The sequence below is a fragment of the Dama dama genome, chromosome 22, assembly GCF_033118175.1.
Source record: "Dama dama isolate Ldn47 chromosome 22, ASM3311817v1, whole genome shotgun sequence".
Taxonomy (NCBI): domain Eukaryota; kingdom Metazoa; phylum Chordata; class Mammalia; order Artiodactyla; family Cervidae; genus Dama; species Dama dama.
This window is the reverse complement of record NC_083702.1, coordinates 20,951,005-20,962,364: the sequence shown is the minus strand read 5'-3', so window position 1 is coordinate 20,962,364 and position 11,360 is coordinate 20,951,005. Positions and strand designations below refer to the sequence as shown.

General features: G+C 40.4%; 1 protein-coding gene across 6 annotated transcripts in view; it reads left to right on the top strand.

Annotated features, from left to right (window-relative positions):
* Window positions 1-1,587, top strand: part of LOC133043775 (C-type lectin domain family 7 member A-like) — a 48,385-nt gene extending 46,798 nt beyond the window's left edge. For all 6 annotated transcript variants that reach the window (XM_061125005.1, XM_061125007.1, XM_061125003.1 and 3 more), the window contains one exon: window positions 898-1,587. In XM_061125005.1, coding sequence (XP_060980988.1) covers window positions 898-1,015 — 118 coding nt within the window. In that variant the 3' untranslated portion in view covers window positions 1,016-1,587. The remainder of the gene's footprint in view (window positions 1-897) is intronic.
* The last annotated feature ends 9,773 nt before the right edge of the window (window positions 1,588-11,360 follow it).

The window sequence follows — 11,360 nt, the reverse complement described above, 5'->3', positions numbered from 1 at the left end:
GCTATACAGGAAGTTCTTATTAGTGACCTATTTTATACATAGTAGGAAGAGTGTATATATGTCAATCCCAACCTCCCAATTCATCCCACCCAGCCCCGTTTCCCCTTTGGTGTCCAAATGTTGGTTCTCTACATCTGTGTCTCTATTTCTACCTTCACCAATTTTTTCAGATTCCGTATATGTGTGTTAATGTACAATATATGTGTTTTTTTCTCTTGGACTTTCTTCATTCTGTATGACAGTCTCTAGGTCTATTCACATCTCTACAAATGACCCAAGTTCATTCTTTTTTATAGCTGAGTAATAGTCTATGGTATATATGTACTTTATCTTGTTTATTCATTCCTCTGTTGATGGACATTTGGGTTATTTCCACATCCTGGCTATTGTAAATAATGCTGCAATGAAAATTGGGTGCGTGTGTCTTTTTGAATTATGGTTTTCTCTGGATCACTAATTAATGTGATAATTATATCATTTATTCATTTGTGCATACATTGATTTCATCACTCATAAACTAGGCATCACATTCTATGTAGGGGTTCTGCACTAAGTGGCATGTCTTCCTTAAGACTCAGCTAAAATCTTCCCACATCAAAACTGTGTTCCCTGGCAATCTCTTTCCCCCTTATCTGAGTTAGAAGCCACTCCTCTGTGCCAAATGAATGCACCCTTCCCTCTCTTTGTGTAAACTCCTTGAGGACAGAAATAGATTTACTCTGAATCTGTATTCCAGAATCTTAGCAATATGAGAAAACTTTAGAAATGTTTGTTAAGTGAATAAACAGAGAGATAGCTAAACATATAATCCATCCTTGTCTATAATAGTATATTTACTGGAAATATGATTTATGTCTGAATATTAGACTCAATTTTTCTTTTTCCCCTCTTTAACAGAAATCTGTGGAATTCAAACATAAACAACAACAACTGTGCATATGTTGCAGCAAACAAAGTAGCTGCCTCAGTGTGCACCAAGCAGTTTTTCTTTATTTGTGAGAAGAATGATACTTAGTGTTGATCTCAAACTGGCAGAAGAGAAATGAAGTAGTTGACATCTTGGTGCATCTACTTTTTACCTGCAACATGCAAGTAAATATCGTGTGTTCCTGACGCTGGTCTGTTTGTTAAGTGAATTGCATATGTAAGATAACTTGTAAATTTGATGTAGATATTTTGAATGTCGGAGCTTCATCTGCATGGGGAGGAGGTTGACAAGCACCTTCTTTGACTTGATTTCAAGTGGAATTAATTTTGATGAAAAGATGAAGAGTTAATTCAGAAACTATTAGTGATTTTCTTTTCCCCTCTATTTTGATTGGATTTTCCTGCAACATATGGTATCCCTCATATATATTGTGAAGAAATAGCCTATACACTGAGCTACTTTTTAACTGATGTTCAGGAAATCAAAATGAAACATGATATGACTATGTACATCCATTTTTATTTTTCTGAGAAGTATATTTGTACTTTCAGAGAGGATGAGTCATTTCTGCACTTCTACTTTATCACTTTTAAAATTCAAGATTTTCACAATTAATGTAAGAATTCATAGTTGAAAAATTAAAAAAATATAAAAAATAAAAGCACATTGAATAAAAACTGATTCCATAATCCTTTCTCCTAATTTTCTTACCTTTTCAGTTACACTATTAACATTTTGGATTGTATCTTTCCAGACAGTTTGGCTAGCGTTTTGCTGTAGAAAATGTTACATGAAACTTTATTACATATACACCTCCATAAATGGATTTGAATATTCTATAAGGTAGAAATAGAGAAGAGAAACTTCCATGTCAAATAGTATGCATCTTCTAAATCCTCAAGTATATATACTTTCTACAAAAGCTGTTAATTAGTATCCACATATACAATACATTATGCCTTTCTTCATACCCTTACTGATATATTGTATTATCAATTTTTAATAGGCACAGATGTTCTTTTATTGTTTTAACCAACTCTTTCAATATTACCTGTGAGATGGAGCACCTGTTCTGTTACTTATTTGTCAATTATTCCATGAGTGGCTATTTTATTTTCTTTATTTATTATTTTTCTATTTGTTTGTCTTCCTCCTTTTCTTTATTGATTATAGAAAGTACTTATGTCTTTTTGTATTTTCACTCAGCATATTTTTATTACCTTTCAACTTAGTTTTTCATGATTTTTATCATATGTATAATATATAAGACAATATTTTTCTTTATGACAGTACTCATTCTTCACTTAAGGAGGTCTTTTCTTCTAAAACTTAAAATAATCTTTTATCTTTATATTATTTTAGGGAACTTTTAATTTCTGGAATAGTTGAGGGTTTCTATGTACTGAAGTGAGCAGTTACTTGAATTTTAATTAACATTAAATTTATTGAAGTACTTGTCTCTTTGAAAACTAATATATCAAACTGACAATTTAGTGTAGAGAACTCAAATATTTTTTCTTTCTTTTCAAACTTTTTATTTTATAATGAAGTATAGCCAATTAACAATGTGACAGTTTCAGGTGAACAGCAAAGGGACTCAGCCACACATATGCACGTATCCAGTTCAGTTCAGTTCAGTCGCTCAGTTGTGTCCAACTCTTTGTGACCCCATGGACTGCAGCATGCCAGGCTTTCCTGTCCATCACCAACATCTGGAGTTTACTCAAACTCATCTCCATACAGTCAGTTGTGACATCCAACCATCTTATCCTCTGACATCCCCTTCTCCTCCTGCCCTCAATCTTTCCCAGCAGCAGGGTCTTTTCAAATGAGTCAGCTCTTCATATCAGATGGCCAAAGTATTGGAGCTTCAGCTTTAACATCATTCCTTCCAAAGAACACCCAGGACTGATCTTCTTTAGGATAGACTGGTTGGATCTCCTTGCAGTCCAAAGGACCCTTAAGGGTCTTCTCCAACACCACAGTTCAAAAGCATCAATTCTCCGGCACTCAACTTTCTTTCCAATCCAACTCTCACATCCATACATGACTACTGGAAGAGCCATAGCCTTGTCTAGGCAGACCTTTGTTGGCAAAGTAATGTCCCTGCTTTCTAATCTGCTATCTAGGTTGGTCATAACTCTCCTTCCAAGGAGGAAGCGTCTTTTAATTTCATGCCTGCAGTCATCATCTGCAGCGATTTTGGACCCCAGGAAAATAAAGTCAGCCACTGTTTCCATTGTTTCCATTTCCATTGTTTCCATCTATTTGCCATGAAGTGATGGGATCGGATGCCATGATCTTAGTTTTCTGAATGTTGAGTTTTAAGCCAACTTTTCCACTCTCCTCTTTTGCTTTCATCAAGAGGCTCTTTAGTTCTTCACTTTGTGCCATTAGGGTGGTGTCATCTGCAAATGTGAGGTTACATGTATCCATTCTCCTCCAACTGCCCTCCCCCTTAGGCTGCCATAGAACATTTAGCAGAGTTTCCTGTGCTATATAGTAGGTCCTGTTGGTTATCCATTTTAAATATAGCAGTGTGTACATGCCAATCCCAAACTCTCTAACTATCCCTGTAGAATTCAAATATTTTAAAGCAGAGTCTCTCACAGAAGACCAATTAGCAGCTGCTTACAGACAACACATTAAGACAAAAATCCCAGAAGACAGGGCAGAGGCTCAAGTACTCCACTGGTTCACAGAGATGGAAAAGGATTGCATAGAAGGATGAGAAGAATGGTCACAGTCTGACCACTTGTCCCTCCCCCAGGTCAGCACTGCAGAGGGTCTTCTTGAACCTACAGCTTCTCCCAGCGGGTAAAAGAGAGCCCTGGGTGGACATCCAGCTCCCCAGCATTGCGGGTCACTTCCTGGGTGACTCCTCTGGGTCTTGCATCAAGAAGATGCAAGAATCTGTGGGGCTTCATCATGGACATCAGATTGGAACAGAGAAAGGACATGGAGCTTAGTGCTGGAGCAAACAGCATTTGCATCTTGGCAGACCATACTTCTCCTCACAGTGGTGCCTGAGTAGAGATCCCAGCCAGCAGCTGAGTCCATTTGTACAGGGGCTTCCCTGGTGGCTCAGATGGTAAGGAATCTGCCTGCAATGCAGGAGACCTGGATTCGATCCCTAGGTGGGAAGATCCCCTGGAGGCGAGCATGTGTTCTTGTCTGGAGAATCCCCATAGACAAAGGATCCTGGTGGGCTAGAGTCCATGGGGTCACCAAGAGTTGGACACAACTGAGCGACTAAGCACACATACACACACACACACACACACACACACACACACACACACACCAAACTCTGGGATAATATCTGATGACCTGAAGTGGAACTGATGTAATAATAAGAGATATAAAGTGCACAATAAATGCAATGTGCTTGAATCATTTTGAAACCATCCCCTCCACCCCAGTCCATGAAAAAATTGTCTTCATGAAACTGGCCCCTGGTGCCAAAAAAGTTCAGGACCACTGTAATTTGCAGATATAAGGTGAGGCTCTGTCTGCCAGAGAACTCCCTGTTTAGTTCTGCCTAATTTGGGCCTCTAAACAACAAAGATATTGGAAGGGCTGATGCTGAAGCTGAAACTCCAGTCCTTTGACCATCTGATGCGAAGAGCTGACTCATTGGAAAAGACCCTGATGCTGGGAAAGATTGAAGACAGGAGGAGAAGGGGATGACAGAGGATGAGATGGTTGGATGGCATCACTGACTCAGTGGACATGAGTTGAGCGAACTCCAGGAGTTGGTGATGGATAGGGAAGCCTGGTATCCTGCAGCCCATGGGGTGCAAAGAGTTGGACATGACTGAGTGACTGAACAACAACAAATGATAAGATGTGCAGGCCTGTTCTGCAATCTCTCTCAGATTGCATAGCCTCCCTACTGTTGAATACAGCCCCCAAGCCCACCCAACCAGGAAACATCACCATAGCATCTGGGAAGTTGTGTAGTTCAAGCTCTAGTCTGCCTACAGTGGCAAGTGGGGAGCCAGTCCAGCCAGTAGAGCTGAGCTGATGGCCCTGTCTGACCAGGATGATTAGTGCAAAATTCTGCCTAATCTGGGTCTCCAGCTGGCCAGCTGACCCTTTCTTTGAGCCTTATTTGTCCCCCTGCTTGAACAGGAAGTTGGGTTTGTGGCTCTACATATTGCAAAGAGTAGCTTTGAGTCCCACTCATCAATGCCTGACCAAAGCATCCAGTAGTCTGCATAGCCCACCCTACAGCCTGGTTTGAAGTAAATGCCTGAGCATAGAGCACAGCCCATCTGAACTGAGCAGCTCTGCCCATTTGCTTCATCTGTCAGGGGAGCCCAGTCCACAGTCCTTCCCAATGTGGGTTCCCAGCCAAGAAGCTGTACCAGCATAGAAGCTGTCGTTCTATGGCTCTGACTGGATTGGAAACAGATTCAAAGATGGTCTGTGGCTGAAGATAGCCTCTAGCTCCAGCCAACCAGGAAGCCTAATCAGAACATCTGGCTTACCCCATAGCCCATCTTATGATAACAGTATAGCTTATCCAATATAGCTTACCCAATAGCCCATCTTATGATAATAATTATGCAAAGAGCCTAGGCAATGTTTCTGCCCACCTGCAGAGCTGAGTCTGTGGCCCCATCTGGGTTAGGAGTTTGGTGGGCAGCTCTAGCAGATGTAGGTACTAAGTTATTGAGCTGCAATGCTATTGTCCTCAATTGAGGTCCTGCCCAGGCAGGCAAGCAAATTTACAGAATTCCCTGGCCCAAATAGAAACCCCAGTGGCAAGCCTTGCCTGACTAAGAATGTTGCCAGTTGACCATCCAGAACACCAAGCTGAGCTGACTGGTGTAGGATCATCTTTTCCAAATGAAACATGTAAAGTCTGGATGAGAAGATGGCTTGCTCAAGTGTGCAGATACCAAGGATAATGGATGATAAAGAATCAGGTAAACATGACATCAATAAGGGAAACTAGTATAGCTCCAATAACTGACCCTAAAGAAATGAAGATCTGTGAACCATCTGATAAAGAATTAAAAAATAATCCTCTCAAAGAAATTTTGTGACCTACAATAACACATGGATCGACAACTAACAAAATTAGGAAAACTGCATTAAAAAAAAACAGGAAATTCAACAGAGAAATAGAACTCATTAAAAAGAATTCCCAAACAGAAGTTCTAGAATTTAATAATACAGTGAGTAATCTGAAGAAATCAATAAAGAACTTCAACTTCACCTGACAAAACAAACAGCAGAAAATAATCAGTAAACTGGAAGATAGGTCATTTGAAATTATCCAGTCAGAGGAGCAAAAATAAAATAAAAGAAGTAAAGAAAGCCTATGGGACTTTTGATTCCTAAATGTCTTGCAATTCAGGAGACACAAGTTTGACCCCAGGATCGAGAAGATCCCCTGGAGAAGGAAATGGCAACCCACTTCTATATTCTTGCCTGGGAAAACCCATGGACAGAGGAGCCTGGCGGGCTACAGTCCATGGAGTCTCGAAAGAGTCAGAGAATACTTAGCAACTGAACAACAACAACAAAAACAAGACACATTATAAATAAATTGCCAAAAGTTGAATACAAAGAAAGAGTTTTGAAGGAAACCAAAAGAAAAACAACTCATCACATGAAGGAAAACCCCACAAGACAACAGGTGGATTTCTCAAAAGAAATTTTGCATGCCTTGAGAGATTGGGATGACATGCAAACTGTTGAAATAAAAATTGTCAAGGATACTGTACCTGACAAAGCTGTTCTCCAGAAATGAGGGAAAGATAAAGACTTTCCTAAACAAAGAAAATCGGAAGGAATTCTTCATTTCTTGACTTGCCTTAAGAGAAATCCTAAAAGAAGTTCTTCAAGAAGAAAATAAAAACGTGTCTCCAGCTTCACCAGGGTCGTCCTAATGCCCCGGTTCCAACTTAGATCTCATTCTTGCCCCGTTCATGCCCTCACTTTAAAGGTGTGCACCCTTTGAGGTTGACAGTTCAATTTGTATTGTGATTCAGCTAGAAGCATGTTGAAATTCTGAATTTAATTTTTAGCCATCTCAGCTCTCCAGGAGATATGGGTCTCCTTCAAGGCTCACATAGAGGTGTTCAGGTTATTGAAGTGATGCTTAAGTGACTGCACCATTTTACATTCCCTGCAACAGTGCACAAGGATTCCAATGATTCCACATCCTTGTCAACACCTACTATTAATATTTTGTTTTTAAATAGATAAAGCAGAAAAATTGCCAGCAGGAGCAGTAACTGGAGAAGGCAAATAAAGACCTCAATCTTCTGTTATTAAAGACAAAACTGTAAGCAGAAATGCTCCCAAATTATTTAAATTTTGATGTATCAATATGTTAGTTATCTCTTTGCCTTTTCATAGTGTTCATGGGGGTGTCTTTGGCTACCTGATGCAAAGAGCTGGCTGATTGGGAAAGACCTGATGCTGGGAAAGATTGAGGGCAAGAGGAGAAGGGGGCGACAAAGGATGAGATGGTTGGATGGCATCACTGACTCAACGGACATGAGTTTGAGCAAACTTTAGGAGATGGTGAAGGACAGGGAAATCTGGCCTGCTGAAGTTCATGGGATTGCAAAGAGCTGGAATTGACTTAGTGACTGAACAATCACGACCAACAACATGTTATTGAACAAAAATGTCACATGGAGACATTTTAAAGACATTTGGGCATGACTGAGTGACTGAACTGAACGGAACTGAAGTTGCACTATACAGTCGGTCCTTTATATATTTGAAATATACCTATTTCAAATGAGCAGTATGTTCATTAAAATTTTTTTTCTTATTGTGATTGAAGTCAGATAATATAAAACATACTATTTTAACCATATTTAAGTGTACAGTTCAGTAGCACTAAGTATATTTACATTGTCGTGCAGCTCCCCATCATCCATCTCCCGGATTTTCATCTTCCTAACGAGAAACTGTCCCCATTAAACACTAACTTTCCATTCCCCATCCCCATCCCTTATCCTCCAGCCCTGGCATCTACTAGTGTATCAGTACTTTCTGACTGTATGAATTGGTCTATGCTAGGTAACTTGTGTAAGTGGAATCAAACAGTATTTGTCTGTACTAATGTAAATTGGCTTCCCTGATGGCTCAGTCATTTAAGCATCTACCTGCAATGTGGGGGACCTGGGTTCAATCCCAGGGCTGTGAAAATCCCCTGTAGGAGGGAATGGCAACACACTCCAGTATCCTGGCCTGGAGAGTTCCATGGACAGAGGAGCCTGGCAGGTTACAGTCCATGGGGTTGCAAAGAGTCAGGCATGACTGAGCGATTTTCACTTTTATTTTCAATGTATATTAAAATGCATTTTTAAGGCTAACTGAATATTTGTTCTACAAGCAGATTGTACCTTTTTATTTACCCCTTCATGCTATAGACAATACAGTGTGTACATGTTAATCTTAAACTCCCACTCTATCAACTTCTTCTATTCTCCCCACTGGTAGAATACCCACTGGTATTCTTTCTCTAAGTCTGTGAGTCTGTTTTTGCTTTGTAAATAAGTTCATTTGTACAATTTTTGTTTTTTTAAAGATTTCACATATAAGTGTACAGATGAACCTATTGCTGGGGCAGGAATAGAGACACAGACGTAGAGAATGGGCGTGTTGACATAGGGGAGATGGAGAGGGTGGGGAGAATTGGAAGATTAGAATCAACATATATACACTATCATGTAAGACAGCTAGTGGGAACCTGCTCTAAAGCACAGGTTGCTCAGCTCGGTGCTCTGTAATAATCAAGATGGGTGGGGGTGGGGTGGGGTGGGAGGAAGGTCCAAGAAGGAGGGAACATGTGTATACACATAGCTGATTTGCTTCGCTGTGCAGAAGAAACTTATGACTATACAGTGGAAGTGAGAAATAGATTTAAGGGACTAGATCTGTTAGACAAAGTGCCTGATGAACTATGGATGGAGGTTCGTGACACTGTACAAGAGACAGGAATCAAGACCATCCCCAAGGAAAAGAAATGCAAAAAAGCAGAATCGCTGTCTGAGGAGGCCTTACAAATAGCTGTGAAAAGAAGGAAAGTGAAAAGCAAAGGAAAAGGAAAGATACACCCATTTGAATGCAGAGTTCCAAAGAATAGCAAGGAGAGATAAGAAAGCCTTCCTCAGCGATCAGTGCAATGAAATAGAGGAAAACAATAGAATGGGAAAGACTAGAGATCTCTTCAAGAAATTTAGAGATACCAAGGGAACATTTCATGCAAAGATGGGCTCAATAAAGGACAGAAATACTATGGACCTAACAGAAGCAGAAGATATTAAGAAGAGGTGGCAAGAAAACACAGAAAGACTGTACAAAAAAGATCTTCACAACCCAGATAATCATGAAGGTATGATCACTCACCTAGAGCCAGACATCCTGATTTAAAGAGAAGTGGGCTTTAGGAAGCATCACTACGAACAAAGCTAGTGGAGGTGATGGAATTCCAGTTGAGCTATTTCAAATTCTGAAAGACAATGCTGTGAAAGTGCTTCACTCAATAAGCTGGCAAATTTGGAAAACTCAGCAGTGGCCACAGGACTGGAGAAGGTCAGTTTTCATTCCAGTCCCAAAGAAAGGCAATGCCAAAGAATGCCCAAACTACTGCACAATTGCACTCATCTCACACACTAGTAAAGTAATGCTTAAAATTCTCCAAGCCAGGTTTTAGCAATATGTGAACTATGAAATTGAAATGTTCAATCTGGTTTTAGAAAAGGCAGAGGAACCAGAGATCAAATTGCCAACTTCTGCTGGATCATCGAAAAAGCAGGAGAGTTCCAGAAAAACATCTATTTCTGCTTTATTGACTATGCCAAAGCCTTTGACTGTGTGGATCACAATAAACTGTGGAAAATTCTGAAAGAGATGGGAATACCAGACAACCTGACCCGCCTCTTGAGAAACCTGTATGCAGGTCAGGAAGCAACGGTTAGAACTGAACATGGACCAACAGTCTGTTTCCAAATAGGAAAAGGAGTACGTCAAGGCTGTATATTGTCACCCTGCTTATTTATATGCAGAGTACATCATGAGAAACGCTGGACTGAAAGAAGCACAGGCTGGAATCAAGATTGCCGAGAGAAATATCAATAACCTCAGCTATGCAGATGACACCACCCTATGGCAGAAAGCGAAGAAGAACTAAAGAACCTCTTGGTGAAAGTGAAAGAAGAGAGTGAAAAAGTTGGCTTCAAGCTCAACATTCAGAAAACTAAGATCATGGCATCTGGTTCCATCACTTCATGGAAAATAGACGGGGAATCAGTGGAAACAGTGGCTGACTTTATTTTTGGGGGGGGGGGGGCTCCAAAATCACTGCAGATGGTGACTGCAGCAATGAAATTAAAAGATGCTTACTCCTTGGAAGGAAAGTTATGACCAACCTGGATAGCATATTAAAAAGCAGAGACATTACTTTGCCAACAAAGGTCTTAGTGAAGGCTATGGTTTTTCCAGTGGTCATGTATGGATGTGAGAGTTGGACTGTGAAGAAAGCTGAGTGCCGAAGAATTGATGCTTTTGATCTGTGGTGTTGGAGAAGACTCTTGAGAATCCCTTGGACTGCAAGGAGATCCAACCAGTCCATCCTAAAGAAGATCAGTCCTGGGTGTTCACTGGAAGGACTGATGTTGAAGCTGAAACTCCAATACTTTGGCCACCTGGTGCAAAGAGCTGACTCATTGGAAAAGGCCCTGATGCTGGGAAAGATTAGGGCAGGAGGAGAAGGGGACGATAGAGGTTGAGATGTTTGGATGGCATCACCGACTCGATGGGCATGGGTTTGGGTGGTCTCTGGGAGTTGGTGATGGACAGGGAAGCCTGGTGTGCTGCAGTTCATGGGGTCACAAAGAGTGGGACATGACTGAGCAACTGAGCTGAACTGAACAGAGGAAACTAACACAATATTGTAAAGCAATTATATTGCAATAAAAATGCTTTTAAATACCACCTAGTAGATTCCTTAAGCCTCCCAACAGACTACACTTGTGTGGAAGATATTCCCAATGCTGCTGAAGGGGATGAGGCTTCCAAAGTTAGCTGCCCCACTCACCGTTGCTACAGAAAAAGTCATAAGCGTGAACTGCAGTCAGCTCTTACCACCCACACCACTGGATGACATCACTGCACTGAGAGCATAGAAATCATATGTATTCTCCCCTAGAATACATGTTCAAAGTCAATTTACTGTCTTAATTATACTTTACCAATAAGACTGCTATTTAGTCACAAGACAAATAGTTATCAAATGCATTTCTGTTCAATGACACATTTTAGGATTGGAGAATTTGACATAGAAGGTGTAAATTGAGATATACCACAGCCAAGTAGAATAATTACATCCATGAGCCTCGAAGTTCATGGCACACAAATATGTCTAAAAACTAAGCTTTGCCTTTATGAGAAAGTCCTC